Here is a 14845-nt window from a genome sequence, read left to right as displayed (position 1 = left end):
TGGCTATAGTCACACATTGTTACCACACAACTGTGTTTAAACCCCTTGTAAAAATTATTTTTTATTTTTTATACTCTTTTAAAGTATAACATTTTGCACCTTGATGTAGTTGTTCTTTAACCTAAATTAGATAAGAACAACATCTATCACCTGATTATTTTAGTATAATGATTATTACATAAATGAATTGTAAATAGAGCTAATAAAAATATAATTTTGCAAGGGAAATATTATATCACAAGAAATATTGTTATCACTGTACTCAACAACATCTCATATTTTCCCAGTAGCCCTTGTAATACACTATTATGTTCAAACAGATATTAAACTTTAATTCACACTCTTTGTTACATCTAATGACTGCAGAATCAGCATTTATGATGGCTCTAGTGTACATTCTATCTGTGATTGATTCATAATGTTCAATGACAGGATAATGCAATCTAATCTTCTGTTATTTTCTCCCCTAAGGATCCTGCGGGCATTTTTGAGCTGGTGGAGCTTGTGGGAAATGGGACCTATGGACAAGTATATAAGGTAAATATTGACTTTTCTGTTTGATATGGTTCGTGTGATTGGCTGGATGTAGCTAGTTTAGTTCCAAAACATGTTTGGTGTTCCCCTCAGCTGTTTCTGCTCTTCCTCGAGTCTGAGATCTGCTCTTACCTGTTAGTGGCTCAGCAGCTTGCGTTATACATGTGGTATGTCCTGACATGTCAAGACTCATGTGTTATTTTGTACTACTAGATTCTTCGCCCTCTTCCATTGCCTGTTCAGAAATAGTGAGTCAGATTGTTCAATTGAAAGACTTGTTTGCATTTTTGGACGGGGTGATGTGTTAGCAAGGCTTAGGTTTTTTAAACGATATTGATGAAAATGTCAGGTTTAAGTTGCTGATGGAGTCTCTGTGGGGATTTGTAGAGTTTGTTACTGTCTGAACTAGAGGTGTAATGATACTTAAAAAAAAAAACATTGTTCAGTATTTTGAAGTCATGTTTTTGGAACAGAAGTATGGGAAACTAAACATAAAATGGCTTCTTTTTTATTTTAATTTATAAAACAGTGGTTTACAGTAGAAATTGAGTCTTCTCTTTACATAATTTCACTTATTTGAATTCTCTTATGAATAATAAAGTCTCAGGAAATGCTGTTAACTTTATAGGGAGGTCTATTAATTGCACATTATTGCAATATGAATAGATTGTTTTGTTTATTTTATAGTGCTCTCTGTGGTCTGCTTATGTTTGCAAGACCCTTTAACATAACACATATTCTAATGTAAAAGTAATAGGGCTTTTTTGTGCTTGTGGAAATTAGGGGTGTCAAAATTAATTGTTTCTTTGGTACAATTCGGTATCGGTTCAGTAATAATAATCATAACCGGTTATTATGTACTGACGTCATTTATCTCCTATGCTCTCTGTCGCGAGGGAGGTAAGCGCGAGTATTTACAACACTCAACCAACTCAGGGCCAGTCCGTGGCATAGGCACCATAGGCAAATGCTAAGGGCGCTGTATATCCAGGAGGGCGCCAGAAAGGAGCGTGGTTCAGTTGGTTTTGTTTTCGATATTCTTGACACATATTCAGTTACAGACGGCAATAACTAAAAAAAACCTTTTACCCTAAAAAGATCTAAAGTGTGTTTCCAACAAAAAGACAAAGCTGGTTATGTTTCACAGCTGTCTTTCTTTTTTTTTTTGCTCCACACTATGAGCACTGCTCCGTTTAAGCCCTCACAATATGTGTATAGCCGGGATAGCTCGCGCTGAGAGGAGCTCTCAGTAAGGGACCGTCAGAAAAGTGCTTATTTTTTTCGTTTTTTTTTTTTCGGTTTTCTGCTCCGCTCTTCGCAAGCTCTCCCTGTTGCGAGGGCTTAAGTGTGTGTGCGTGCGTGTGTGTGTGTGTGTTTGTTTCTTTGGTGCTGTCTATGTTTGTGTTTGAATGAGAGACAGTGTGGTGCTGTGTCTCTGTGTGTTTATACAGACAGCTTGTTATAGCCTCTCCTCTAAAATATAACACTGTATATAGAAAGCATCGTCAATGCACCGTGATGCACCGAAATATCGAAGGTATGATAATCGTAACCGAACCGAACCGTGAGACCAGTATAGGTTCACACCTCTAGTGGAAATTGTGGGGTTCTTATCACCAACACCAGCACTAGAGATGCACAATATATCCTTCCGGCTTCGATATTGCAATGTAAGATCTCAAGAGATTTCAAGTTAATTTAAACTATTTTTAATTTACTAAGACATTAGAACTTTTTTCTGCTTTAACAATTAGATTTGATTATGTTTGATTGTGAATAAGCACCATTGCAAATTGTATTTTAAGGGATTTATTTTATTTTAAAATAACATCAACTAGGACTAACAAAAACCAGAAACAACTATCTAACTTATGCTAATATTAGACAACTAATGTATTTCTAATAATTATTAAATATTAATGATGATGAAAATTACAATAATAGTAATAATGAATTACATTTTTCATTATGATGCTGCCTTGAATGTGCTTGAATGTGAGTTATCTGCTATAAAAAAGTCTGTTACTTTATAAAAAATAAATTTATGGTTTGCATCAAACAAAAATAAAGCATTGCAGTAAGAAATGTGTATTTTGCACTATTGTTTTTATATGCATGTCCATTTAATAAACAATATTTCTGCTACAAAACAAACAACAGACTATAGTAAATCATTCAATCAATGCTGAAAGCTGCAAAACAGTCATCAGTAGTTAAATAGCAAAATAATATACATCTCAAGATAGAACGGACAAAAGAAAGTCTCACTTCTATCACTCTTTAACAGTTTTGATTTCTGTTTGTGTCATTTTAAATGCTCAGTCTCGTTATGAGCTAATCTTCATTTTTCTGTGTTTGTGGAAAGCTGGCGAGTCAGCCGGACCAATATATGAGCAGGCAGAGCAGGATTCTCGCGATGACCACTGGTGTAATGCTGATCTAAGTTATGAGCTGCAGTTTCAGTTTAAACTTAGTAAAGGCGAGCTTCTTTGGCAATGATATGTACAGTATTAGATTTTACATTTAGCGAATATTTGCGCTGAACACACAGTGAATGCAACGCATCCAGATTCGGGCACCTTCTCCAAAAACACTCGATTGATCTCGGCTGGCGGATCAACATTCACCACATGTCATGATCGCTTTCATCTGCACCTCAACTTTAGGTGGGGTTTGCGAAACTGTGCTTTTCACTCTTCAGCCGTTTGCATTTCCTGCGGTTATTAAAGCTCCCTCCTTGTCATCTAACGGCAGAATGCCTTGAGTGATTGACAGCTAATATTAATCAATATAGTGGCAGGGAAGAGCGATTCAGCACGTTTTTTTTAGAAAAAATCAAAACAGGTCGCATTACAATTGTTATATGCAGTTCCACAAATGCTCCCAAATATATTATGAGGTCGCATAGCCTAAATTTCGAGCGCATATGCGACCAAAATGATTGCAGTTTCGAGCCCTGGTATGTAATTTTAATAAATGTCTTCACTGAACAGGATGTTTATGTAATGTTATAATTAGATTTGGCATAAAGGAAAAATCTTCAGAGAGATTTTGTGGTCCAGGGTGACATATTGTAAATATTTACATTAAAAATTTTGTACAAATCTACAGTGGTTTCTTTCCTCTAGTGTCCCTAACATATGTCGGCACACTGAATGCCTCAAAGGTATAGTTCACCGGTAGTTCAAATGGAAATTCTGTCATCATTTATGTCATCACTCTTCACTTATTCTAAGCCTCGTAGACTTTCCTCATTCTGTTCAGCACAAAGATATTTTGAAGAAATCTGGTATTCTGTGTTTTTCCTGCTATAGAAGTTAGTGGCTACTGGTTTTTAGCTTTCTTCAGAATGTCTTCTCTTGTGTTCAATGGACGAAATTTGCTCAGAAATGTTTGGAGCCGCGTGATGGAGAGTAAATCATTTTAAGTACATTTACAATTTTGGGTGAACTATCCATTTACGGTTAATGCAGTGTGTGACTTTGTTTACAAGCTGTTTTATTAATATATTTCAGTGGCTGAGCAAAAATAGGAGAGTGAGATGTTTATTTAATGCTGTAACTAATAGAAAAAAGTAAGAAATTGTGGCATTCATTCACAATCATAGAATTCTTGCCATCAATAAGTCTCAAAACAGAATTTGCTAGAATTTTCTTATCGAATTTGTCTTTGTTTCTTATCAGAAGTTTTTAAAAAAATCTTGTGATTACTGAATGAGATGTGAGCTATTTATTATATAGTTTTTCGTTTTATTTATAAGCTAAGGCAGCCAGACTAAAAGATCAACCTTTGGTTTTAAGAATCAAGAACAATTTTTTTTAAATGAAGATCTAAATCCAAGTAAATGTTGACTTGTGAGGTCAGTGGTTAAAACAATACTGCATTTTTTCATCACACATGAACATTTTCCCAGTTCACTACAGCAGTGTTTCTCAACTACGTTCCTGAGAGACCACCAGCTCTGCACAGTTTCCCTGTCTTCAAACAAACCTGATCATCAGCTCATTAGCAGGGACTAAAAGACCTTTAATGAGTGTGACAGACAAAGAAGACAACAAAACATGCAGGGTTGGTGAACCTCCAGGAACGTGGTTGAGAAACACTGCACTATAGTATCTGGACAGTTTGGTGTGCTTGAAATTTTAAGTTCTTCTCCGGTCTGATGTTTCATTTTTGATTTGAAGGTGAAAAGATAGTCCTTTGGTCTTTATCCGCAGTGATCAGACGCTAATTCGGGTATGATTGATGCGTGCCAAGTGGAGAAATCTATTGATCTGCTTTAGAAAATGAAGAGATCAGAGTGTCTTTGCCTTGAGCAGGGATGTAGTAGCAGTTAAACAGTCTGTCAGTCTCAACACTGCTATAATGCAATACTTTTAAAGGATTAGTTCAGGCAAAAAAAAATGAAAATCCTGTCATCTTTTGCTTATCACATGTCATTCGGAGCCTGTTTTAATGACTTCTGTGGAAGACAAAGGGAAATGGTGAAATAATAATGCTGCACTTTCGTTTAGGATAAAGACCTGACAGGTAAGCACTGTTAATCTAACCTGCTTAACTGTACTTTATACATATGATAATGATGATGATGCATAACAGAAAGAAAGTGAAGTAAAAGAAAGGGATAGTGAACCCAAAAGTACCTCACCATTTCCTCGCACTAAAGCGTTTCTGAGCTTGAACATAAAACAAGAAATTGCGAAGAATGTTGGACAATACAGAAATTTACAATCCAATAGGAACACAAAATACTATGGCAGTCAATTGCATAATTCATTTTTATTTGCCCAATTTTATTCATTTTATTGCACCCTTACAGAACATTTTCTTTCAAAGCCGTTTTGAAACCTTCTTGTTTTAAATTCACACTGTATATAAATATATGTTAATTAACCAAATCGGTATTTTCTGTTTTCCATTTCTTTACAGTTGTGATTATGGGACCTTGATCTCCGCTCTGTCGACTTCTGATGTTGAAAAATGTAAAATAACAGAAAATGTACTGGCAGCTTATTACAAGGTTTTTGTACCGTAATATACAACATCAATCTGGACAATATATCACTTCAAACTTTTTAAGGTTAAAAGTTGTCAGAAGTAAGATCAGGATGTTTTAATGTGAGTCAAAAACATAAATAAACAGGGAAAAATAAAAACATGAATCACAAAATACAGAAAACTCCTGATTTATGGATATTTTTCACAGTGCACATGGTTAATAATTTTTTAATTACACAGTATTTAACTGTAATATGAACTGTATTATACAGTAGGACAATTACATAGTATGTTACTGTGTTTTAAAGTTGCATTGCTAAAATTACTGTATTTTATAGTAGAGATGTACAATACTGTAAATACATACAGCAAGATAAATGGGGCTGTAAATGTAAATACAGTATTTTTGCTGTAACTGATCTAGAACTTTCACTAAAGTCATACAGGATTAAAAAAAACAACAGTTTCAACTTTTGAATAATTTCTTAAACCTCTATTGAGTTATTAGACAAAGTAAAGAAGTGAAAGAGGATGTGGTTGTGAATTGTTCACTCTATAGTTCTTTGTACAGAAGCCGCAGTTTGCAGAAGTCTTTTGAGTTTGATGTTGAGCTCCGGCAAGTGCAGTCATTTATACTGTGAAAACCTGTAGGAGGTGTGATTTCCTCTTGTGAAGGTCTACAGTGGGGTCAGAAACCCATCAGGTGCTAAATTTGATTTCCCTCAGTCTCACCTGATGAAAGTGTTTGATGGATTTGATCTGATTTTTATCAAAAAATGAGGCTGATGCATCACAGCAAAAGATTAACACTATCAAACAGGCACCTTTCGCGTGTATTTGGCAAGTGTTAATGAGAGTGAAAGGGAAATGGTGTGAAGGGGAAGAAATCATGTGAGAATGGAATTTGTCAACTGAATCAGGCCTCAGTGTACTGTCGCTGCTTATTACTTTGCTCTTTAGTAAGAATTTAGTACTTATCAACCACTTTTTAAAGTGATTTCTAAGGGTTGTTTTAGGATTCCAGGGCCCTGTTTACACGGAAATGGCATTAAGATGCATTTGCGGCAATCTGATTACAAGTGGATTATGCTAAATCTAGGTTTAAAAGCAGACGAAAACATTTTAAGAATGTGCACATTTGAATCACCACTTCTAGATTTAATTGAAAAAGCATTTATTTAGTGGTTGCATTGGACTTGATGTGTTTCAAAGTGTTTGAAAACCCCCAGAAAAGCAAAAAAACAAGAACGAAAAAAAGTAGCGTTTAAGAAATTGGACTTGTTGGTGTACTGCTGTTAACTGTGTTGAGTATTTGAATGTTGCTCCTTTATGTTTAGCCCTTCTTTTAAGGGATTGTTCACCCCAAAATGTACATTTTGTATTAATTTACTCACTCGTTACTGGTTTTAAACCGTTTGAGTTTTTTTGTTACTTTTGAACACAAAAGCAGATGTTTTGAAGAATGTTGGAGGCCTGTAACCATTGACATCTATATACTTGTATGCTTTTTTATCAGATTTAATTAGAGTTCAAGATATTGGACTTAAGTGTACTGCTGTTAAATGTATTGAATATTTAAATGTTGCTTAATGTTTAGCCCTTCTTTTTAAGGAATCACAAAAACAGATATTTTGAAGAATGTTGAAAGCCTGTAAGCATTGACATCCATATACATATTGGCTTTATTATGGAGGCATTTTAATATGTGACTGTCAATCAATTTGGTGGGCGGAGAAACCGCACTCCTACATCACGTTGCAGTTGGCCTCAAAATGGGAGGGATTTGGATCCTATTTTAACGTCAGAAAATTAAGAAAAGAGACTTACTGTCTTTATATCACTCCAGTATGACTGTGGACACACTATACCTACACACAGTTCAATCCAAACAGCTTATAAAAGATGATTTTCATCATAGGTGCTCTTTAAAGAAACCTGAAAAAATGATGGTTCGTACAAAGCTATTATGCAGTTTTACATTTTTATTTATTTTTTACAGTGATGAATTTTAGTTTTAAATGTTTCTTTTTTATTAGATTAGATTACAGCTTATGAAATTGGACTTAAGTGTTAGTGGACTGCTGTTAACTATATTGAGGATTTGAATATTGCTCCTTAATGTTTAGCCCTTCTTTTGATGGATCGTTGACCCAAAAATGTAAATTCTGTGTTCATTTACTCACTCTTGACTTGTTTTAAACTGTTTGAGTTCTTTGTTTCTTTTGAACACAAAAGCAGATATTTTGAAGAATGCTGGAGGCCTGTAACCATTGACCTCTATAGTATGAAAAACAAATATGGAAGCCAATGGTGATTACTGGTTTCCAACATTTGTTCATTTTTATTTGTGTTCAAAAGAACAAGAAAACAAGAGTGAGTGAATACTTTTTAAATTATATTGAATTAACTTTTTAAAATAATGTATAAAGATGTCTGTTTGTTTTTCCTCTTGCTCTCTTAAAAATAAAGGTTCCAGCATGGAGATTTCACAGTGAGACCATAAAAGAACAGTTATTGGTTCCTCAGAGAAGTTTTAGAACAATGACTATAAATAACCTTTATTTTTTAACTATGCATATTTATTTGAGTTTATTAAATAAGATAGCCCCTTGAAATGAACCATCTCATTTTCAAGTCAGTCCCTATGAAGTACATAAATCAAACAGTACAACACATCATAACAAACATACAGCTAAACAAAGCAAACAATCAAACAAGCAGCACACTTTACCAGAACCACTTCCCACAATCTAAAGCAGAAGCAAAGAAAAACATATAATAAAAAGTACAAACAATTTGATATGCAAATAAATAATAAGCATTAGTTTTGATTACAATTTAAATAACATTTACAAGTTGTTTCCCAAAAAGAAAATAAATTAGTCCTGAATAGCCAAAATGACTTGATTGATCTGAAAGAAGAAGGGAGATTACTTCAGTCAAAAGGAGTTTTGCATTGAAAGGACCTACGGCCACTTTCTGTTGCATAAGTGGAAGTGAATATGAAGAGGTAAATGGAACAAAAAAAAAAAACTGCTTTAAGATAGTAATCTAAAATAAACACATTTAAAAAGAGACAAATATCCATTAAATTGTTTGCAGAACTTAGGTTGAAGCAAATCAAGAGATTTGTATAATATGCAATGATGGGTTCTATACGGACATCTTGCATAAAGAGTTGAAAACAGTATTTAAGGGTTTTTAAATAATATCAGAGGTATTGTTATAAATAATATCAGCATAATCAATAATATGGAATAATAATTGAGAAATCCATTATTTTCTCACTTGAAATGAAAAACAATTAATAGAGCGATAAAGAGAACCTAAGCACTGATATGACTTTTTAATTATAAAATCAATATGAGATTTAAAGAACCATTCAGTATTGAGCCAAAGACCTACACTGTGAAAAAAAGAAAAGTTGACTGAACTTAAAATTTAGGCAACAAACTTCAGGACATTTTTGAGTTTACTCAATCGAGTCAAGTGAAGTAATTTGGTTAAAGGTTGAGTCAACTAAAAATGTTCTGAAGTTTGTTGCCTTCATTTTAAGTTGAGTCAACTTTTGTTTACAGTGTAGACATTTAAATTCATCAACGTTAGACAACTATGACCCATCATTAAATAAATATCTATTGACCTGTTTCCACTGAGTGGTACGGTTCGGTACGCTTTTATGGCTGTTTCCACTGTCATATGGTACTTTAAAAAAAAAAAAAAGAAGAAGCAAATCCAACTAATTTTGGGTACTCTTTGCAAAGAGCCTAGCAAAAGGGTACCAAAAGGCGTAGCTAGACGCGCAGCTAAACGCTATTAGTTTACAGAGAAACGTCACTAGCTCATGCACAAGCCAGAATGAAAACAAGGTAACCGCCATGTTTTAAATAAGCTGATACATTCCAACATTATAATATATACATAATGAGCCATAGTCGACCCATGCTCAAACAGACCTTTGTCTTCGTCTTGGTGAACAGCCACAAAGGCAAGAAGAAGAGCAAATTTCTACCCTGTGCCTTGTAGTTTTTTTTTTACAAGGCTGTCTAAAGTGTGAGTGGTTTTGCTTTTTCGCTTGCGCTCGTGTGCACATCTATATTTGAAATAACAAAAGTCTTGAGCTGATGATAATAACAACGTACGTGTTATTATTAAAGCACTTCTGACTTCCGATCCTGTCAGAAACTAACAGTAGCGAGACTGACGCATAAACAATAGAGCAAATGATTCTTCCAGCAACCTAAAGCATGAACAAACTGCCATGTTTAACTATTATCATCACCTTTTGGAATATTATGAACTCAGAATAACAGAATTACTCTCTAACAGGAAGTTACATGTGCTGGTGAAGATTAAAGACACAGATAAGAGAGGTTCACACTGACTGCGGGCTATATGTTGTGTGTTGTTTTTGAAGGACTAAATGTATGCTGTGTGTAGTTTTTCTGTAATTGGTAACATGTCGGAGACTGTAAGGGTCTGTATGTGTTCATACTGTATATGTCGCATTTATTTATTTGTTTTATATAATTGCAGACGTTACAATAGGCTATTTTGCATCATTGATCTGCAGTTATAATCCAATCAAGTTCATAGAAAGGTAGTAATGAACATTTATACACAAATATTTGTGCGTATAGCATCTGTTTTGTGAGAAGTGCTTCTCATATGATATGTGAACTACCCGTACAGCTTTACTGTAGACATTTTCTCGAGCAAGAATGATGTCGACTAAAACTTTCTGTCATACACCATTGGTACCCTTTTAGCAGTGGAACGCAAGCCATACAGTATCGTATTGTACCACTCAATGGAAACGGGCCATATGTCTACCAAGTGTAACTGCTGAGCTTTTTTTTTTTTTTTTTTTTAAAGAACACTATACTTCAAGACTTCTTTTTATTTAGTATAAGTTTGTTTTTATTAAACCATTTTTAAATACTTGAAGTCCAAAGAAGGCTGAATATATGAAATTTCAGAATCTGAGAAAAGATTGTTAAATTTAGAAAATTATAAATGTCTTTTATTTTATCGTCATTATGATTTCTTGGAAAAGATATAGTGCACCTCTAACAGTCCACACAATTTAAGATGTTAATCACATCCGTATCTGAGTAGTTACTCAGCAAATTTTCTCACTTATGTGAGCAAGTGTGAACAAAAGTAATAGTCATGCTTTTCCTGGAAAATAAAAGTCTGCCCCGCCCTCTGAGGATCACAGTTGTTGGTATGAACCTGAAACCTGAGCTGAAATGAAGAGAGGTTGTACTACTCAAACAAACAAAATGTACTTCACTTTAGCAGCTTCAGGTTTAAATGTACCCTGTTAAAGGTACATTTGTGTGTCTGTCGATGAGCCGCCAAGAAAGCACAGTCTGTGATGTTTGTGTACCGGATTTGCGTGGGCTAATCTGTCCAAATTTATATATATAAAAATGAATATAAAACACACTTGCTCATTTGGGTGTGGGAGTTTTTCAAAAGCACAGGCGCATGCTCCTAACATCTTTCATAATTCTGATATTATTTAGAACAGCAGGCGTTCGGTTATTACCATATATGTGTGGAGAATGGGTAGGTTTTCCAATCAAACTGAATATTTTGTATTTTGATGTCATTCTGGTGCCTTCAGTAAAGTCACATTCAGGTCACAATCAGTCTTGATTGGCTGAATGGGTGTTTAGTTTGAAAGAACTAAGCGCCAGGAAATTATGATTTGTGGTATTTGTGTTGATGAATGGTTTTTCTGTTACCATTTTTTTTTTGAGTAACACTGTTGATTTGAATTGATTCATTATATGAATATTCATCTGTTACTCATATTTTTAAATGTGAAATCTGTTATTATAAGTCTGTAATATTATGAGGAGAGAAACAAAAATGCTATTTATGCTAAATCTGTGAACTGGAGTGAACTTATTCCTAACAGCAGTTGTTTTCACCTCTGTTTATGAACACTATGAAGAAATCAACCTAAAAAGGCTCTTATTCAGTAGTTAGTAAGTGTTAGGAAATGTACACTTAAGCAAGGAACAAACTGATCAACAGTGACAGGAAATATGTTTATAATTGTAGAAAACTATCATTCTTTTGAACATTTTCCTTAGTATAGAAACCTGAAAAAACTATTGTTCTCACAAAATTATTATGCAGTTTTAATGATATTAAAATTGATAATGAAAAATTTAATACCAATTTTTAAAAATGTTTGTTATTAAAATTCTGTCCTTTTATTATTAAAACAGATTATTAAAAACATCATTTAAATTCCAAATACTACAGGAAAAATTTAAGTTTCAGGACTATTATCTATCTGCTAAATCGACATTGTACCCCAAAGCAATTTCACATTGTCAGGAGAATCTTGGATGAATTGCAGGCCATTTTTTTTAGGTTTAAATTGTTAAAAGATCAGCTGCAGCACAGTTTTTACAGTCAGTCTTGTTAAACTTTTGTCCTCCCTCTGTAGGTCTGTAGCATGATGCTTTATGGGCTAGATTTTAGAAAAAAATGTCTATTTGGGACCCTTTTGAAAGAGAAATGATTATTGGGTTGGTCTTATTCTTATATTACAGGGGCTCTTTGTACCCTTGGACTCTAGGATTGCTGCAAGGCATTTCATTAGTGCAGTGCAAGGGTCAGAGGGTATGACCTCACTGTCTTTTTTGAGAACTATTGATCATTATATTTGAGTAGATGCAGTTTGGCCACATGCAAGTTGTAATGAAACAGGAAAAAAGTGACAGATCTTTTCTTTAATGTAGTGTTGGACCTCTCAATTTTATACATTATTGGTACTTCGTAAGTTGTTGATTATGGTTTGTGGTTAGATTTACTATGGTTTACCCAATAAAGAAAGTTGTGTCATTCTAACAATTGTCATGCATATCTTGTCAGGGAAGTACGGTTGTGTAATTAGCAGTAAATCTCCTCCAAAGGCTAGAGGGAGCTCTCCTTAAAAAAACTCCAAATACCCACGAAATTCAGGAAATCTCCATAGCATAGCATTATTAATAGAAGTTTTAACTGCTTTCATTGATTCAATGTAATTATTAACACAACTATGGAATAATATGAAGTGAGTTTGGAGTACAAAATGGGATTTTTGAATACAAAAATTATGTGGTAATTTAGCAAATTTAGCTTAGCTTCACAGTGCACTATAGCTGCATCTCAAATGGCACACTATGCACTTAAGCACTTACACACTTAACAGCATAGTATATGACTGTAGTGTCGTCTCAAATGGAACACCAATGTTTTTTTTACTAAGCGGAAATTCAAACTGTTTTTCTGATGACGTTTGACGGTTGCCAAATTAGTGAAATAAATGGCCAAACTACCAAACTATACCTGCCATGAGTATAACCGCATTCACCAACGGGGGATGCTGTAATCACTCTTGTAGGAGAATTTTGCTTTCATCATCCAAAATAAATAAAGTAATCCAACATGAGCGGCTGATAGCTCCGCCCCTTCTGCTATGTGAGCAAACCTGTGGTCGTTGAGTGCGTGAAGTGTCCATCATTACACACTTCATTTTACCGGCCGCATGAGGGCATCATCCGGGTAATTAAAGTGCACTTATTATTTTTAGAGTTTTCAGTGTGAACGCACTACTTACACTATTTATACTACAAAATGGCTTAGAATAGTGCACAAGTATGCGATTTGGGACACAGCTTATGACTTTGTGTAATAAATGCTAAATAAAAGCATATTTTTGAGGTTTACTAAAACCGGCTTTACTGACAAAAAGTGCATGAAAATTAACAATATTATGGAACTAATAAATCATTTAATCACCAAGCCCTATTGTATGATCTTTTTTGAACTACAAAAAAAGAATTGTAAAAAAAGAAGTCCTGTTTACACTTGTCCATATTATAATCGTAAAGGATATCGAGCAAAGTTAATAATTCAAAAATGGCTGTACATTTTCTTACTCTCAGACCATTCGTGACTTTTCTGGATATCTCTTGAGGAAAGTTTTAGCAAAGTGACACCAGAAAAGATTTAAGAATTTTTATCATGTATTAACACTAAAAATCTTATTTAATTTATGTTTTTTATTTGTTTGTTGATTTTTAATTAAATATTTAATATTGAAATGTTCCTGTAATAAAAATAGCATTGGTTGCTGACATGGCTTTAAATAAAAAATGCATCCATCAACCTTCAGTTAAGACAGCTAAAATTGTGGTTTTTGATGGTTCATGATAGAAAACAAGTCAGTTACTAAGAGCATTTTTACATGGCCCTCAGGAATACTTGATTCTGATTGGTCTGTCACAATATTCAAAGAAATGTTATTCCTATATAACAACTTCTGAAACTAACAACACAAGTATTTTGACTCCTTCTGATTGTAAGTGAATATGTCCACATTATATTTTATGCTTATCTGTCACATTTTAATTTGTCAGACTTGTATTTAATTAAAGAATAAATAAACTATTAGGGCTCAGAACAATGTTGGTTATCATGATGCCTGACACATGGTTATTTATAACTTTATTAGCCACAACGTGTTACCCCTTAGTATTCCAGCGTCCTGAGGCTAGTTACAGGAGTCTATAGTAGAGCTACACAATATATAATTTCAGCATTGATATTGCAGTGTACATCTGCAATAGTCACATCGCAGAATCTGCAATGTTATATTGGAATTATATAGCCACAGTTAAAAATACATGAAATTTGTGGAGTTACTGCAGAGTTTGACCGTAATGGAGTAAATGTTTATCATTTGCACTTCGTTTTTTAGGTCTTAGAGAGTTTAAAGCATTCAGACACTAAATTTTACCATTTGTAACTTTAATAGAAAATCATTTTATTGAATCTTTCATCCATTCATTTATTTTCTTCTTGGCTTAGTCCCTTTGTTAAGTTTGTAACCGCAAACTTATCCAGCATATGTTTTACGCAGCGAATGCCCTTCCAGCTGCAACCCATCACTGGGAAACATCCATACACACTCATTCACACTCATACACTACAGACAAGTAAACCTACCCAATTCACCTACATCGCATGTCTTTGAACTTGTGGGGGAAACCGGAGCACACGGAGGGAACCCACGCAAACACTGGGAGAACATGCAAACTCCACACAGAAATGCCAACTGACCCAACCGAGGCTCGAATCACAACCTTTTAGCTGTGAGGCAATTTTGCTACTCACTGCACCACAGTGACACCTTTTTTGAATCATTTAAACAGTAAAGTCTTTGTAGTGTTATTTTGTATTAGATGTTTTCAGTTTCTGTATTTGAATACGATTTGACTACCCTGAAAAAGTACTGTTTATTTCA

At 34.2% G+C, this 14845-nt stretch overlaps 1 protein-coding gene across 17 annotated transcripts in view; it reads left to right on the top strand.

Moving 5' to 3' along the window:
* Positions 1-14845, top strand: part of tnikb (TRAF2 and NCK interacting kinase b) — a 145263-nt gene that overhangs the window by 30206 nt on the left and 100212 nt on the right. For all 17 annotated transcript variants that reach the window (XM_087308710.1, XM_087308706.1, XM_087308708.1 and 14 more), the window contains exon 2: positions 472-537. In XM_087308710.1, coding sequence (XP_087164836.1) covers positions 472-537 — 66 coding nt within the window. The remainder of the gene's footprint in view (positions 1-471; positions 538-14845) is intronic.

This window comes from Danio rerio, chromosome 24 (assembly GCF_052040795.2).
Source record: "Danio rerio strain M-AB ecotype USA chromosome 24, GRCz13ab, whole genome shotgun sequence".
Lineage (NCBI taxonomy): Eukaryota > Metazoa > Chordata > Actinopteri > Cypriniformes > Danionidae > Danio > Danio rerio.
The sequence above is the reverse complement of the archived record's forward strand: the minus strand, read 5'-3'. Positions and strand labels throughout refer to the sequence as shown.